At 43.0% G+C, this 12,387-nt stretch overlaps 2 protein-coding genes across 2 annotated transcripts; both read right to left on the bottom strand.

Moving 5' to 3' along the window:
- Nucleotides 1–2,382: 2,382 nt before the first annotated feature.
- Nucleotides 2,383–5,718, bottom strand: LOC102701849 (tobamovirus multiplication protein 2A-like). Its single transcript, XM_040526977.1, has 6 exons — nucleotides 5,145–5,718; nucleotides 4,518–4,614; nucleotides 4,060–4,140; nucleotides 3,870–3,974; nucleotides 2,848–3,045; nucleotides 2,383–2,721 (listed from the first exon to the last, which is right to left on the bottom strand). Exons 1-6 carry the CDS (start codon nucleotides 5,396–5,398, stop codon nucleotides 2,635–2,637), a joined length of 822 nt encoding a protein of 273 aa, XP_040382911.1. The 5' UTR covers nucleotides 5,399–5,718; the 3' UTR covers nucleotides 2,383–2,634.
- Nucleotides 5,719–6,783: 1,065 nt separating this feature from the next.
- On the bottom strand, nucleotides 6,784–10,380 carry LOC102719695 (transcription factor MAMYB). The gene is made up of 2 exons (XM_006659084.3): nucleotides 9,364–10,380; nucleotides 6,784–7,107 (listed from the first exon to the last, which is right to left on the bottom strand). The coding sequence occupies exon 1, from the start codon at nucleotides 10,339–10,341 to the stop codon at nucleotides 9,370–9,372; it is 972 nt and encodes a 323-aa protein (XP_006659147.2). The 5' UTR covers nucleotides 10,342–10,380; the 3' UTR covers nucleotides 6,784–7,107; nucleotides 9,364–9,369.
- Nucleotides 10,381–12,387: the final 2,007 nt, after the last annotated feature.

Genomic DNA, 12,387 nt, shown 5'->3' with positions numbered 1-12,387 from the left:
TAATATATAAAAGCTTAAGAATCACACAAGACAATTCATGTCTCCAAAACACACCCAAGACTTGGATGCAACCAAAAAAAAGTATACTCTGTCTTTCTTTTACTTAAAAGATGCTGGAGGGCATGCATAACAAACTGTTATTATATCCGTTTTAGATCGTAAGTCTTTCTAATATCTCGAGAGAAATTTATATAACTTGCATATGACAAAGGCAAAAAGTCTTACGTTAGATATGAAACGGGAGTAGCAGTAATTAAAAGCTGCAATCTAAGTTTTACGTAAAATATTTATAGCAACACGGCTCCTTCAAACAATGGACGGAGATGACGATGAGGGCGATGAGGGCGGTGCCGGCGACGGAGATCATGATGAGGCACATTACATGGAAGCAAAAGGTGACGAAGAAGTCGCCATCGTCCTCGTCGCCGGCGGCCATCTCCTGCGCTGGTTGGTCGCGACGACGGCAAGGGACGGGGAGATTCATGCTGCGATCGAGCTAGACGAGTACTGATCGACGTGTATATGTGTATAGTTGATGATGATGATGATGATGATGCGAATATATATGTGTGCGTCATTTATATAGACATGTTTAGGTGTATTATTGCTCCTTCCAAATTGATGAAAATGGGGGTGATTATGCTAATGTATGGAAATGATCGCCAAAACCGGATTTTGATTCCATAATAACTTCATGGACAATTAATCTCTTCCTCCACAATCATGATCAGAATATCTGGAAACGATCGAGGTGTTTTACTATGTTTGTTTATTTTCTAATCCGATGAATCGTATCAATTTATATTATCACATTAACTAATATAAAATTTGCACCTCACACCATTTTGCTTTTAATTATGCTTATATGCCAAAATTTAAATTTTCGACCTTATATTTGGAGTTGATTTTAGGCTTTTTTTCACAAAAGTTCATTTTCCAGTATTGACCATTATATCGCTAACAATATGTATATAAATTTTTGTTTACAAATATGTTGTTTGAATCACCCCTTGCATCCTAGAAAAACTAAGAGAAATATAAAATTTATCAAATTTTATTCTTTTTGCGCATTGTGAAAAATATGCTTTTCATAATATATGCACAAAAGCGGATGTCTAATTACACCAGATAAATTATGTCTTCTAAACAACAAGTGCTCGACAAGGAAAAAAAAGCACAAATTGATATTCTCAGCCCATGTTGATCTAGGGTCTCCTATTTTTGCTTCCGCTTATACTCGTAAGCAGAAATTTAAATTATCAATCTTAAGTTTGAGGTTTTTTTCCATCGTTTTTATTTTTCAGTTGTCTTAATTTATTTTTTAGATCGCTAAGAATATTTTATAATTTTTATTTATAAATTATTTTTCGTTTGCAAATATATCGTTCTCCTTCCTTGTTTTTCATTTTTTCTTTTATTCTTCTTTTTTTTCCGTTACTAGCACCATCCAATTTGCTTTATCTCTTGTTTCCTCATGGGTCTGGGCCGTCTGGCAACGGAGAGTGAATGAAAAAACTTTCTTTTGTTCTCAGCCCTGACGAGTAAAAAAATTTCTCCCTCGATCCCTAAATATTTGACACAGTTGACTTTTTGACACATGTTTAACTGTTCGTTTTATTTAATTTTTATGAAATATGTAAAACTATATATATGCATAAAAGTATATTTAACAATAAATAAAATGGTATAAAAATAAATAATAATTATGTGATTTTTTAATAAGACAATAGTTAAATGTATATGAAAAAGTCAACGATATCAAACATTTAGTGACGGAGGGATCCTATATTTTGTTCCCCATGGCCTAGCAAATAAAACAATTGCAATCCGTGAAAAACAATGTGTAAAATAATTGCTGTTCCCTCTAATTGGCTACTTCACCAGGGATCAATACTAATCCTTAAGAGGCGTTCTTATTATTTCATACGGTAGTAATTCTTTTACTAAGACGTTCTAACAAAGGTGCTCTTATTTCTCCATCTAGTAATAATTTTTTATTATGTGTGTGTTCTCATTCTATATTATTAATAATCGGTAGTATATTGCGAGACTAGAACTGACACTGAGAGGGCCAACAAATATGAGAACGAGGAGGCAACAATTATATATATAAATATAATTGGAGCACTATTCATTATTCAATATTACAATCTATAAGCATGGTGTTCATGTTTTGAAAGCATTTTTTAAAAAAAATTATTCATAGTCAATGTTATAAAAGTTTAATATATCAGTCTGGCGTACATGGACACTCTAGAGCCGGGGAGAGTATTAAGTCAAGGAAAAAAAGAGTAATAACGGGCAAATTTAGTCTATGAAACCAGAGTCGGCTCTCTCATAAAGGTCCCATATAGATCAGGGTTTATGCAAAAATGGAGATGCTCTCTGTCAACAAAACTAAGTTTAATTATGTTTATTGCAAGACTGAAGGACGCATCAACTACAAAATGTTCATACAGACCTCTAACTGTGCAAGTTTTTTTTTTTTATCTGAACAGCTCCACATTCTACACAGCTGAACAGCATTGGATCAAGATATCAACCTGGTGAACAATATCCCGGAACTAATCGATGTTATTGTACAGTTGAGTTGTAAAATCCAGAGGTGCTACTGAGACTGATATCAACCAAGTTTCAGAGGATGGTGCATCGGCTTCTTTGTTCTGCAGGAGATATTGTCGCTTGCTGGAACCTGTTAGGATCAAAGGTGTCCACCCCATACTGCCACAGCACACAGGAACTGAGTTATAAGGAAGATTGGGCATGAAAGATCAAGAATGAGTGCTAAGGATTGGTGAGGCATGAAAGATCAAGAATGAGTGCTAAGGATTGGTGAAAAGTGTATACCTTTTCTCTCATTCTTTGGCTCCACGCATCATTCCGGATTGGACGGTAGTCGAGGTTGGGTACCCTAGGGTCAGCAACAGGTTGCTTGTTCACCAATGGCTGCCGGGTTGACGACCTCGGCACAATGTACTCATCATCACTGTCATAATCTGCTTGATTGCCTGACTGCACTATGATGGCTACAGTGAACAGCACTGCCTGCAAAACAAGTCTTCAGTTACCTTTTACTTGTCAACTTGGTGAAATTGTGTGTCCAATAGTAATATACTGTTAACTCTCCACTGGTAACACTCTGGTTATTAGGCACAGAGAGGAAGAGGCAAAGCGGCAAAGGAAAAAAGGCATTGAACTGATAATATTTATCATCTATGTTGTCTCCTCCATGAAAATATAAATCACGTGCTGCTTTTGGCAATTTCACCAGAAGTGCCCATTGCTTTCCAGTACGTTTACAGTAAAAATGTTAAAATATGTTCAAAATGTTTACAAATGCACTAACCAGGTCCGCACGTGTTGATATACACTACTCTGATAGATTGTCAAATGTCAAGGCATCTTTACAGACTGGTACACATTGTTTGACGACACCATTTTTATATTCAAGACTGAAACTGTGACTGGACATGCAAATTAAAATGACGTGCAATGTCAACTTGTGCACAGTACACTTGTATAATTGTATTGGACAAGGGGTGGAAGAGAGGCAAGTAAAACACCATACATATACTTGTTAAGGACAAAGCAAACAGAGTTGCTTAGGCAGCTTAGCACATGCACACTTCTATGCTGTTTTTCTATTAGCTGATTAGAACAGATGAAGTTGAACCAATCTCAACAGTGCTCATTTTACAATTCTAATTCATCTGCTGCTAAAATCAGGTCTGGACACTTGGATGAGTCTGAATGATAGAATGGTTAACATGAAAAGCAAACTGAATTCATATTAAATAGCAATTAGTCCCCAAGACCTAGACTTGCATTAATATCAATTATCAAAGGTGTTTACTATTCTCCACTTTTACCTCATATAGTACAGCTCCAAGTGCAACCCATTTTGCGATTCTCCAATTGTCCTTCAAAAAGCTGTACATCATATCAAAGTTACCAGTTTTGTCAACTGGAATTACCTGCACAATAAAAAGGCATTAAATGTGAATTTGAAGGGAACAGGTAATGCTCAACAAATGAATATGATAGATTAGGTGCACTCACATCTTTCCAGCTATGGTTGAAGAAAATGAAGCCTCCTGCAGCTAGCTCTACCAGTATGAACAAAATAATGAGGAACGAATACTTTTCTGAATGTCAAGGAAACCATCACATGACAGTATTAAGTAAATAAGGTAGATATGTTAATGATAACAATCTAAATCAATCATCACCAATTGAAGTATTTGATGAAATTGAATGCAAAAACTTTCATAAATAACTAAGCATGCTAATGAAGCTTCAATAAAATCATGCCAGCTACAGTACTACATTTATTTTCCATCAGGAATTAAGGTTGGATGTGTATAAACGTTTCCTGATTCTTATGGTTGGTTCCTTCTTCCACACTGAGCATATAATTATTTAGTGATTGGTAGCAAAAGTAGCATACTAGCATGCATCAACGGGATACATCATCAGCAGATATTGCATTCAGAAACATTTATCTTAAATTTGGATACAAAGGATAAACAGCATCCGCCCCTCGATGCTCCAGAACAACCGAAGATGGATGTAATGAAGAGTATAACACCAACACCAATAAATGTGAAAATAAACCTGCAACAATAAAAAGATGTAAAAAGAAGGGGGGAAAAAAGAAGCATAGGATTCAGAAGCTAAGCTTCCTAAACAACGCGAATTTGGATGTAGGACACTTCACGCAGATTCCTAAATACATACAACCCATGAGGTTACTGTGGACACCACAACAAAGCATAGAGATTGGCAGCTCGTAAAATGGCATTACCAGACTCTTCCCCTCCTCCCAACAAACACCATTCCAAAGTTGTAAAAAAAAAAAAAAACAGAGAACAAATTCTCAATAGAGTAAAGGAGATACCTACTTTCAGGTTCAGTATCCCATTAGGCAGATTATTTCAGTGCTAACTGAGCTAATTAAGTCATTCTTCAGTGCCATCTGACATGTTTCTACAAGCAGCCACACACGACATGTGAGTTGATGTTAAGCATCTAATAATTTCTTCCCTTTTAATAGCGGCGCCGTACTTTCCCAGATGGCCATAAACACACCAAAAATCCAGGCTTTATCAAGTCAAGGAGACGAAAGGAAAAAAAAAACGACGCACCATGCACTGGAGAGCCTCTCCTCGATCCCATCCGACATGGACACATCGAGGAGGAGGAGCAGCGGTCTCCCGAGCCGCACCACCTCGCCGCCGCCGCCGGGAGCCACCGCCGGCGGGGGCGCCGGCGGCGAGGGCAGCACCTGGAGCCAGACGACGAGCAGGTAGGCGCCGTACCCCACCATGGCCAGCCCGACCACCATGACGACGAAGTTGAGCAGCTTGAGGACCCACTCGAAGAACCCCCTGCACGCCATGGCCGCCTCCTCCTCCTCCTTCTTCTTCCCCTCACCTCACCTGGGGACTCCGCGCATCAAATCCCAGAGAAAGATGGCGGATTTGGCGGGAAGGCGGCGCCTTTCGATCGATCCGGGCTCCCGATCGGGGCGAATCGGGAGGGGTGGGTTCCTGGGTGGATTGGGGGATTGGAGATCGTGGTTTCTTGGCGATCGGGAGAAGGTTCAGTGTCGTGCGGTTCTTCTCCTCCTCTCGTAATCTCGCAGCTCAAAAACTATGGCTTTCGACCCCTCTCTCTCGCTTACGTGTGCTTCTCTCGACGCTCTCGCCTGTAAAGGCAAGAGGAGGCAGCCGTTGATGAAAAAAATATTTAGCAGTTTCGTCTTAATTTAATGCAACTCAGCACCGCCTAATTACGTTTGTTTAGTAGTAAACCATTCGATTTGTTTACGTTTACGTTTACGTTTATTTTATTTTATTGTTGTTGTGGTCTGTTGTTTGTTGGCTTATCAATTGTGGCAAAAAAAGTTTGACATTTTGAAAGTTAGACCTTGTTTGATGTACTCTGGATCCGAGAATTTCTACGGTTGCATATTTTTAGCTTCAAATATCAACGAATTTGAATCCATCCATAAAAATACATAATTACATAGTGATGAATCACTTTGTTTCTACTACTTTGAAATATGAAATTTTAAACCTCTTTAATTTAACTTACTAACTTCAAATCCAGCATATAGAATTTTTAACTATAAGTTATTTTTAGCAATTCACTCATTCTTTTTACAGCTAATTATTTTTACTAAATCTACCGATCAACTTGATGACGTGATTGCACTGAAAGTATTTGACACGTTCAGGTTATCGCTGGCATGTGGACCTTGTTTTCTAGTGGTTTTGAGTCATCCATGGGCAGGGCATCTGTCACAGGAAACAGATGACTCCAAGTCATAAAAATGAACAGTCTCTAGGTTCTTCTTATCCTCTTTGGATGGATGCACACATCAAAGCAGAAACGAAATTCCCTGACCTGTTCTTCTCGTTGCTTTGGATCTTTCTCATCGGTTTGGAATGTTTGGAATTGGGCAGCTCCAGAAAAATCTCAGCTACAACAGCTAAGCTTTTGAGTCAGATGTCCAAACAATTGTTTAGTGAAAGCTGTTATTAAAGGGAAGTGTGACTGTTTTTTTTAAGCAGCAAAAGTGACTGCAGAAGTAGGCACTTGAGTCCAAACTGTAAAGCAATTTTCAGACATGACACTTAAGCTTTGGCACTGAAGATGAGTTTGCTAAGCAGGCATACTTAGAGTTAAAAGTTGCAGAACCATCAATAGCTTGATGTTTCTTGTGCATGAAATGATAACTGAGAAAAAGTGGCGTGCATCTTGGGCATGAAAGCAACAAAGGAAGAGAACAGTGTGTATTAGATTAGCTCTGTCAAAAGATGAGTATAAACAATCAAATGGCATATAACACATGTTGCCATGTTGGAGGCTTGACACTACAGTACAACCAAACCTGGGGCTGCAATTTCTTTTCCAATCTGGAAATCTGTTTGTTTTCGTGTGTCCCAGTGTCTTCCTGTATCTATCAAGGATTTTCCTGACCCTTTAAAAAAAAGTAGTACATCTTCTGTTCTATATTTCTGTGGTCTCCTCCATTTGGCATCACCATCATTCTGTAGTTTGCATTTCTCGTTGCACTCTGGTGAATCTCTGCAGATCTGAGACCTGAAATATATTTTTCAAGCATGGTGCAGTAAGTTAAATGTGCAGAGTATATATGCTCACGGTGCTAACAGATAAAACAGCGGTAGCAGGGCATTTTTTTTTTAGTTCTGAAGAAACATGTCAGCGATAAAGCTTCTCATGATACATGCTAGTACTTACCATAACAAGTTTGACCTAAGCAGAATAAGGAAAACACAGAAGTCCTCCAAGTTGTGCAAACAAAATTTACCAATTTGCGTTACACATCATATAAGCTCCCCAACAGTAATCTTTATCTAATGCCATTTTCTTACTCAATACAATGATAGGTCCTTCACGAACAAAATTAGAAACATGAAATTTATTATGTGTGCAAAGAATATCACAAGCATCCTATATTTCTCCAAATCCTTGCTCTCCTTTATTCAGAGTACAGCGAGCCTACATTATTTATCCGTTCTATAGAAGTTACACTTGTCGCCGATGAGTTGAACAATGCAAGAGTAACTTCTACATCGCAGCATGCACAATTGCAGTTGATATTAAAGATTCAGTCCGAGCAAACTTTCTCCAAGCAATTTCAGTCAACTTTCTTATTTGTTTGAGTCTTCAAGATTTCACTCTAGCTATCATATAAACAAGTCCAAAAAATCCTGTTAAGGTCTCATGGAAGTTATCTTAATCTCGGCTTGGAATATTTGGAAACAGAGGAATAAGTAGATTTTTGACAATCTTCGGCCCTCCATTAGCTCGTGGAAAACATATGTTGAAGGGGGATCTGATTCTACATTTATTTCAGTCCCATCTTTTTGCTAAAATCAAGCATAAGCAAAACGGCTTATTAGGGATTAAAAAAATAATTAAAGGGTAAAACTTTTATACATGTGTTCTTAGCAATCTAAAAGCAAAGGCTGAAAAATAAACTACATGAGAGAAACCCCAAAATCAACTCCAATTTAAGCTTTAAAATTCAAATTTTAGCCTACAAGCATAAGTGAAAAAATGAGGGATTTCATTAGGCTCAGGGTAGTTGATAAACCATTTTTTCAATCATGGATTGACTCTTTGTAATTCTTCTGTATATACATATTAAAATTAATATACCGTAGGGGCTTCCCTACTGTTTCCTGCTCAAAAGAAATCTTGTTAAGGTCAAAGTGTGTCAGAACCAAAAACACTAGTGTTGGGGAAAAACGACAGAATAAGCCCGTCTGGTCTGGTAGATAGGGTTCCATAAAACGATAAATCTGAATGTGGACGATTAAATGTGATTGAACAGCAATTTAGCATTTATAGTAATATATAAATAAGTTTATGTATTTTATGACAACACCGGTATTAGATATTTTTTAACTCATCAACAGACACCAACACATACTTGTACCTCTCTTCAATTATACAATATACCTTCAAGGCAAAATTGAAATTTATCACTCTATTCGACGGCATTGTAGGACTGGACAACCATTATTCAGATTGATTGAAGATGTCAGTGCTAAAACCTGAAGCTCCAAATAAAAGTGCCAAAGCATGGAAATTTTTCCTTCCTAATACGGAAATGGACAGTTTGATCTCCGAGAAAGTTTAGGTCATCTTAACTAGACAAAAACATTGACAAAAGGACCTTGGACCGAATAAAAAAATCACCTTGGATAATTCTCAAGCACAGCATCATCCCAGTCATTTGCAATAAGCACATATGCTAAGGACTAAGGCAATACAAGGGATTTTCAAATCTTTTGTACTTAGTAGTCTAACTTTCTCGATGAGGATAATCAACTCGTCGTTGTAGTCAGACTCTATTAAGAGTTTGTAACCACATTGTCCATGGGTCCCACTCAGATCTTCTTTCTCCACTCTTGGATTACGCAAGGAGATATCCACGACTCCTGGTGGTTTAATTATGAAAAAAAAAAGATCTTCATATCGATCTATTGTCCACCTATGCATCCATTCTTTCTTAGCTAAACCGGTGGAAGATCCATCCAATTTGGTTATATCATGGACTCAGAAAAATGGATCTGAATCTGACTAAAATGCACGATCTTCACACACGATACCCATATAAACCAGCTTGCGAGTAAATGAGTCAATAGGTGTATGCCGTTCTAACTTGAAAGCTTATGGCTTCAATCGTGTCTAAACATGTTAAATCAATATTGTTTCTATCAGTAGGATTCAACACTTGTAGGATCCATCATCCATAAATTATGCACCATGCCGATGTTACTGTATCATCAATTCATAAAATTGCTTAGTAGAGATGATTGAACTAACCTTACACTATGGAGCTGCCTCTGACGCCGCCTTGCTGCTCCGGAAATCGCGCTTGAGCTCAGTGACCCTCTTCATGCACGCTGCCTTCGTCTTCCCTGGCACCGCCGCGGCCACCTTCTCCCACCTCATCGCCGTCTCCTTGGGGAACTCCTTGAGCGCGTTCAGCAACGCCCGGTCATCGCCGGCGAACCAAGACCCGTCCCCGCTCTCCCCTCCACCGGCATTGCCACTGGCGTCGGCCGCCTCGGCCCTCGGGTCGAGCGGCTTGCGCTTGCGGAGGAACTGGTCGAACGAGCCCCCAGAAGCAGCAGCAGCGCCGCCGCCGGACTTCGCCGCGCGGATGACGCTCTCCGGCGTGCGGCGGCCGCCGAACGCCGCGGCGATCTTCTCCCACCGCTGGGGCTCCCCCGCCGGGTGCTTCACCATCTGACGGCGGAGGATGTCCATCTCTTGGTCAGTCCACTCGCCGGCGTCCCCCACCGCCTCAGCGCCGTCCGACACGGCTGTGACCACGGCCGCCGCGCGCTGCCGCGGCGGAGGTGGTTGGACCGGACGCGTGACCGGATCTGAGGGCTTCGGTGGCGGCTGGGGCGGGTTCGAGCTCTGCCGCCGACCACGGCGGGAGGTGGGGGCGGGATCCGGGACGGGTTCCTCGTCGGGTTCCCGCTCGGGGAGGGGGTCCCCGCGGCCAACGGAGATGTCACCGCCGGTGGCAGAGGAGGGCGCAAAGGGCGCGAGGAGTAGGGAGGACGCGACCCAGACGGAGAACGATGCAAGGATCTGGTACTCCGGGAGGAGATAGTAGGCGGCGGCGAGGAGCGCCACGGCCGCCGCGGCGCAGGCGGCGGTGTGGGGGAGGGAGCGGGATGGCTGGGTGGAGGTCTCAACGGCCGCGTCGGCGTTGGCGTTTCCGTTGCCGCGGGAGTGGATGACTCGCGCGCGTGGCTGCGAGTCCCAGTCGTCGTCGACGAACTCCATCGCCGGCGGGCGGCGGCGAAGGCCGGAGCTGCAAGAGGAGTGGAGCGAGACGCGGAGCAGCTGCCGCCGCCTCCCCTTATATCTCGGACCACATAGCTTCATGGGCCAAAAGTTTCACAAAAAGCCCAATAACATTACAATTTTCGGCCCATGTACTGGTTACTTAGGCCTGAGATTTCACTAGAATCCCCAAAAACAATTGGCCCAAAGTGTTTGTTATTTGGGCCAGAAATTCCGCAGATTGGCCGAACAAGTACTGAAATTCTTTGGGCCCAACGTGTTTGTTATTGGAAAAAGTCCATTGAAGGTCCCTTAACTTGTCAGCGAGTTACAAAATCATTCTCTAACCGCAAAACCAGATATCTGTGCCCCTTAACTATTAAAACCGGGTCATACTTGGTCCTAAGGCAGTATTGCACCCGGTTGAGTCATATGTGTCACTTTGACCATGGTCGTTGACGCTGAGTCAACACGGGGTAGTTAAGATATGTTTTGGCGCGGTTGGCTTCTTCCTCAGCGAGCTCGGCGACGGTGAATTGTAGGCGTGGCGCCAAGTTCATCGGCACGATCACCGCCACGGCGCACCAGTTGGCGACCAGGGCCGACAAGTTGTCCGTCGTGCGGGAGACCTTCTTCTACAGCGGCCTCCCCAACGTGGGCTACCTTGGCCGCCACATGCATTGTCTTCCTCCTCCTCGTCTACCTCCAGGGCCCGCACATGACTCCGTTGGTGCGGCCATAGAACCCACCATGCGGGCACCAAAGCGACGCCTACAACATCTGCCTCCTCTATGTCATGTATAATCTTTACTCTGGTTGTTTTCTTAGTTCTGTAAGATGAAAGGACAACATGTATTCACATTAGTTAGTAAAATACAATTTGACATCGGAAGAATACATGCAACATTACCGACCTGCGCTGCTTCTAGTAGTTTTTCACCGTTTGTAACTTTGGAAGAATGCATGCAACATTTGTTTGGGAAAATGCATGCAACAACATTATGGATGCTAGCGCCGGCCACTCCGTCCTCGTGGGTGGAATCGCTTCCTACATGACCCTGTCGTCGAGCATGGCGAGCGCGCTGGCAAACCTGCCCTCAACCGTCGTCGCCTTCCCCGGTCATCGCTGCTACCCCCTTTCCCCACCGCCATCCTCACCTCCCTTCTCGACGCTGCGGCTAGTCGTCCCTCTCACCGGCACCATAGTCGACCTGCCGGAGCCGGACGGGCCTCATCCGCCACGTAGCACGCCGGCCGTGGCAGGCATGCCGCCCTCAACCGCCGCCTCCCCAGTCACCGCGCGCGATCGCCGCTGCCGTCCCCCTCACCAATGCCGGAGCCAGAGCCTCACGGTCCCTCGTTTGCCATGAAACATCCAACCCACGGCAAGCATGATGCGCTTAGCCACCACCACCGTTTCGCCTTTCCCGGTCGCCGGTCACTGACGACCCCGCCTGCCGCCTTGCCGCTGCTACCGGTGGGCGATGCCCTCTCTTCACCGGGAGAGAGATGCAGGATATATAGGGGTTGCTGGAAGCACACCGCCCTCGATCGCCATGGCCGTCTCGCCTTCCTAGGTCACTGGCCAACGATGACCTCGCGCGCGAAGCCTCGCCGCCGCCGTCCTCTCTTCACTAGGAGAGAGATGGAGGACAGGAGAGATTATGAGTGAGTATGACATGTGGGCCATATTTATTTTTTTGCCAGCTAAACGCGTAGTCAGCAGGAGGAGACTAGGTCAAAATACCATGTCAGCGAAACCACTCTTCCATACTGCCTTAGGACCTATTTTAAACGGGATTTATAAGTTTAAGGTCCAAATATTTCTGGTATTGCGGTTTAGGGGTGATTAAAAAACTCGACGTTAAGTTGAGGGACCTTCCGTGAACTTATTTCTTTGTTATTTGGGCGAGAAATTTCACAGATAGGCCCTTCACAGATAGGCCCAACAAGTACTGAAAATTATTTGGGCCTATTCGGGAAGCAAGGCCCACGAAATGGCTTCTTGTACGAGAGACGCTCGGGCTCGGCCGCGTTGGTGTGTGG

Source organism: Oryza brachyantha, chromosome 8 (assembly GCF_000231095.2).
Source record: "Oryza brachyantha chromosome 8, ObraRS2, whole genome shotgun sequence".
NCBI lineage: Eukaryota > Viridiplantae > Streptophyta > Magnoliopsida > Poales > Poaceae > Oryza > Oryza brachyantha.
The sequence above is the reverse complement of the archived record's forward strand: the minus strand, read 5'-3'. Positions and strand labels throughout refer to the sequence as shown.

Excerpts from the sequence above, each read along its gene's own strand:
- LOC102719695 (XM_006659084.3), bottom strand. The coding sequence starts at position 10,341 with ATGGAGTTCGTCGACGACGACTGGGACTCGCAGCCACGCGCGCGAGTC.
- LOC102701849 (XM_040526977.1), bottom strand. The coding sequence starts at position 5,398 with ATGGCGTGCAGGGGGTTCTTCGAGTGGGTCCTCAAGCTGCTCAACTTC. Across the intron at positions 4,615-5,144 it reads GAGAGGCTCTCCAGTGCATG|GTTTATTTTCACATTTATTG; the intron begins GTGCGTCGTTTT and ends TTATTGTTGCAG. Across the intron at positions 2,722-2,847 it reads GCCAAAGAATGAGAGAAAAG|TATGGGGTGGACACCTTTGA; the intron begins GTATACACTTTT and ends GTGCTGTGGCAG.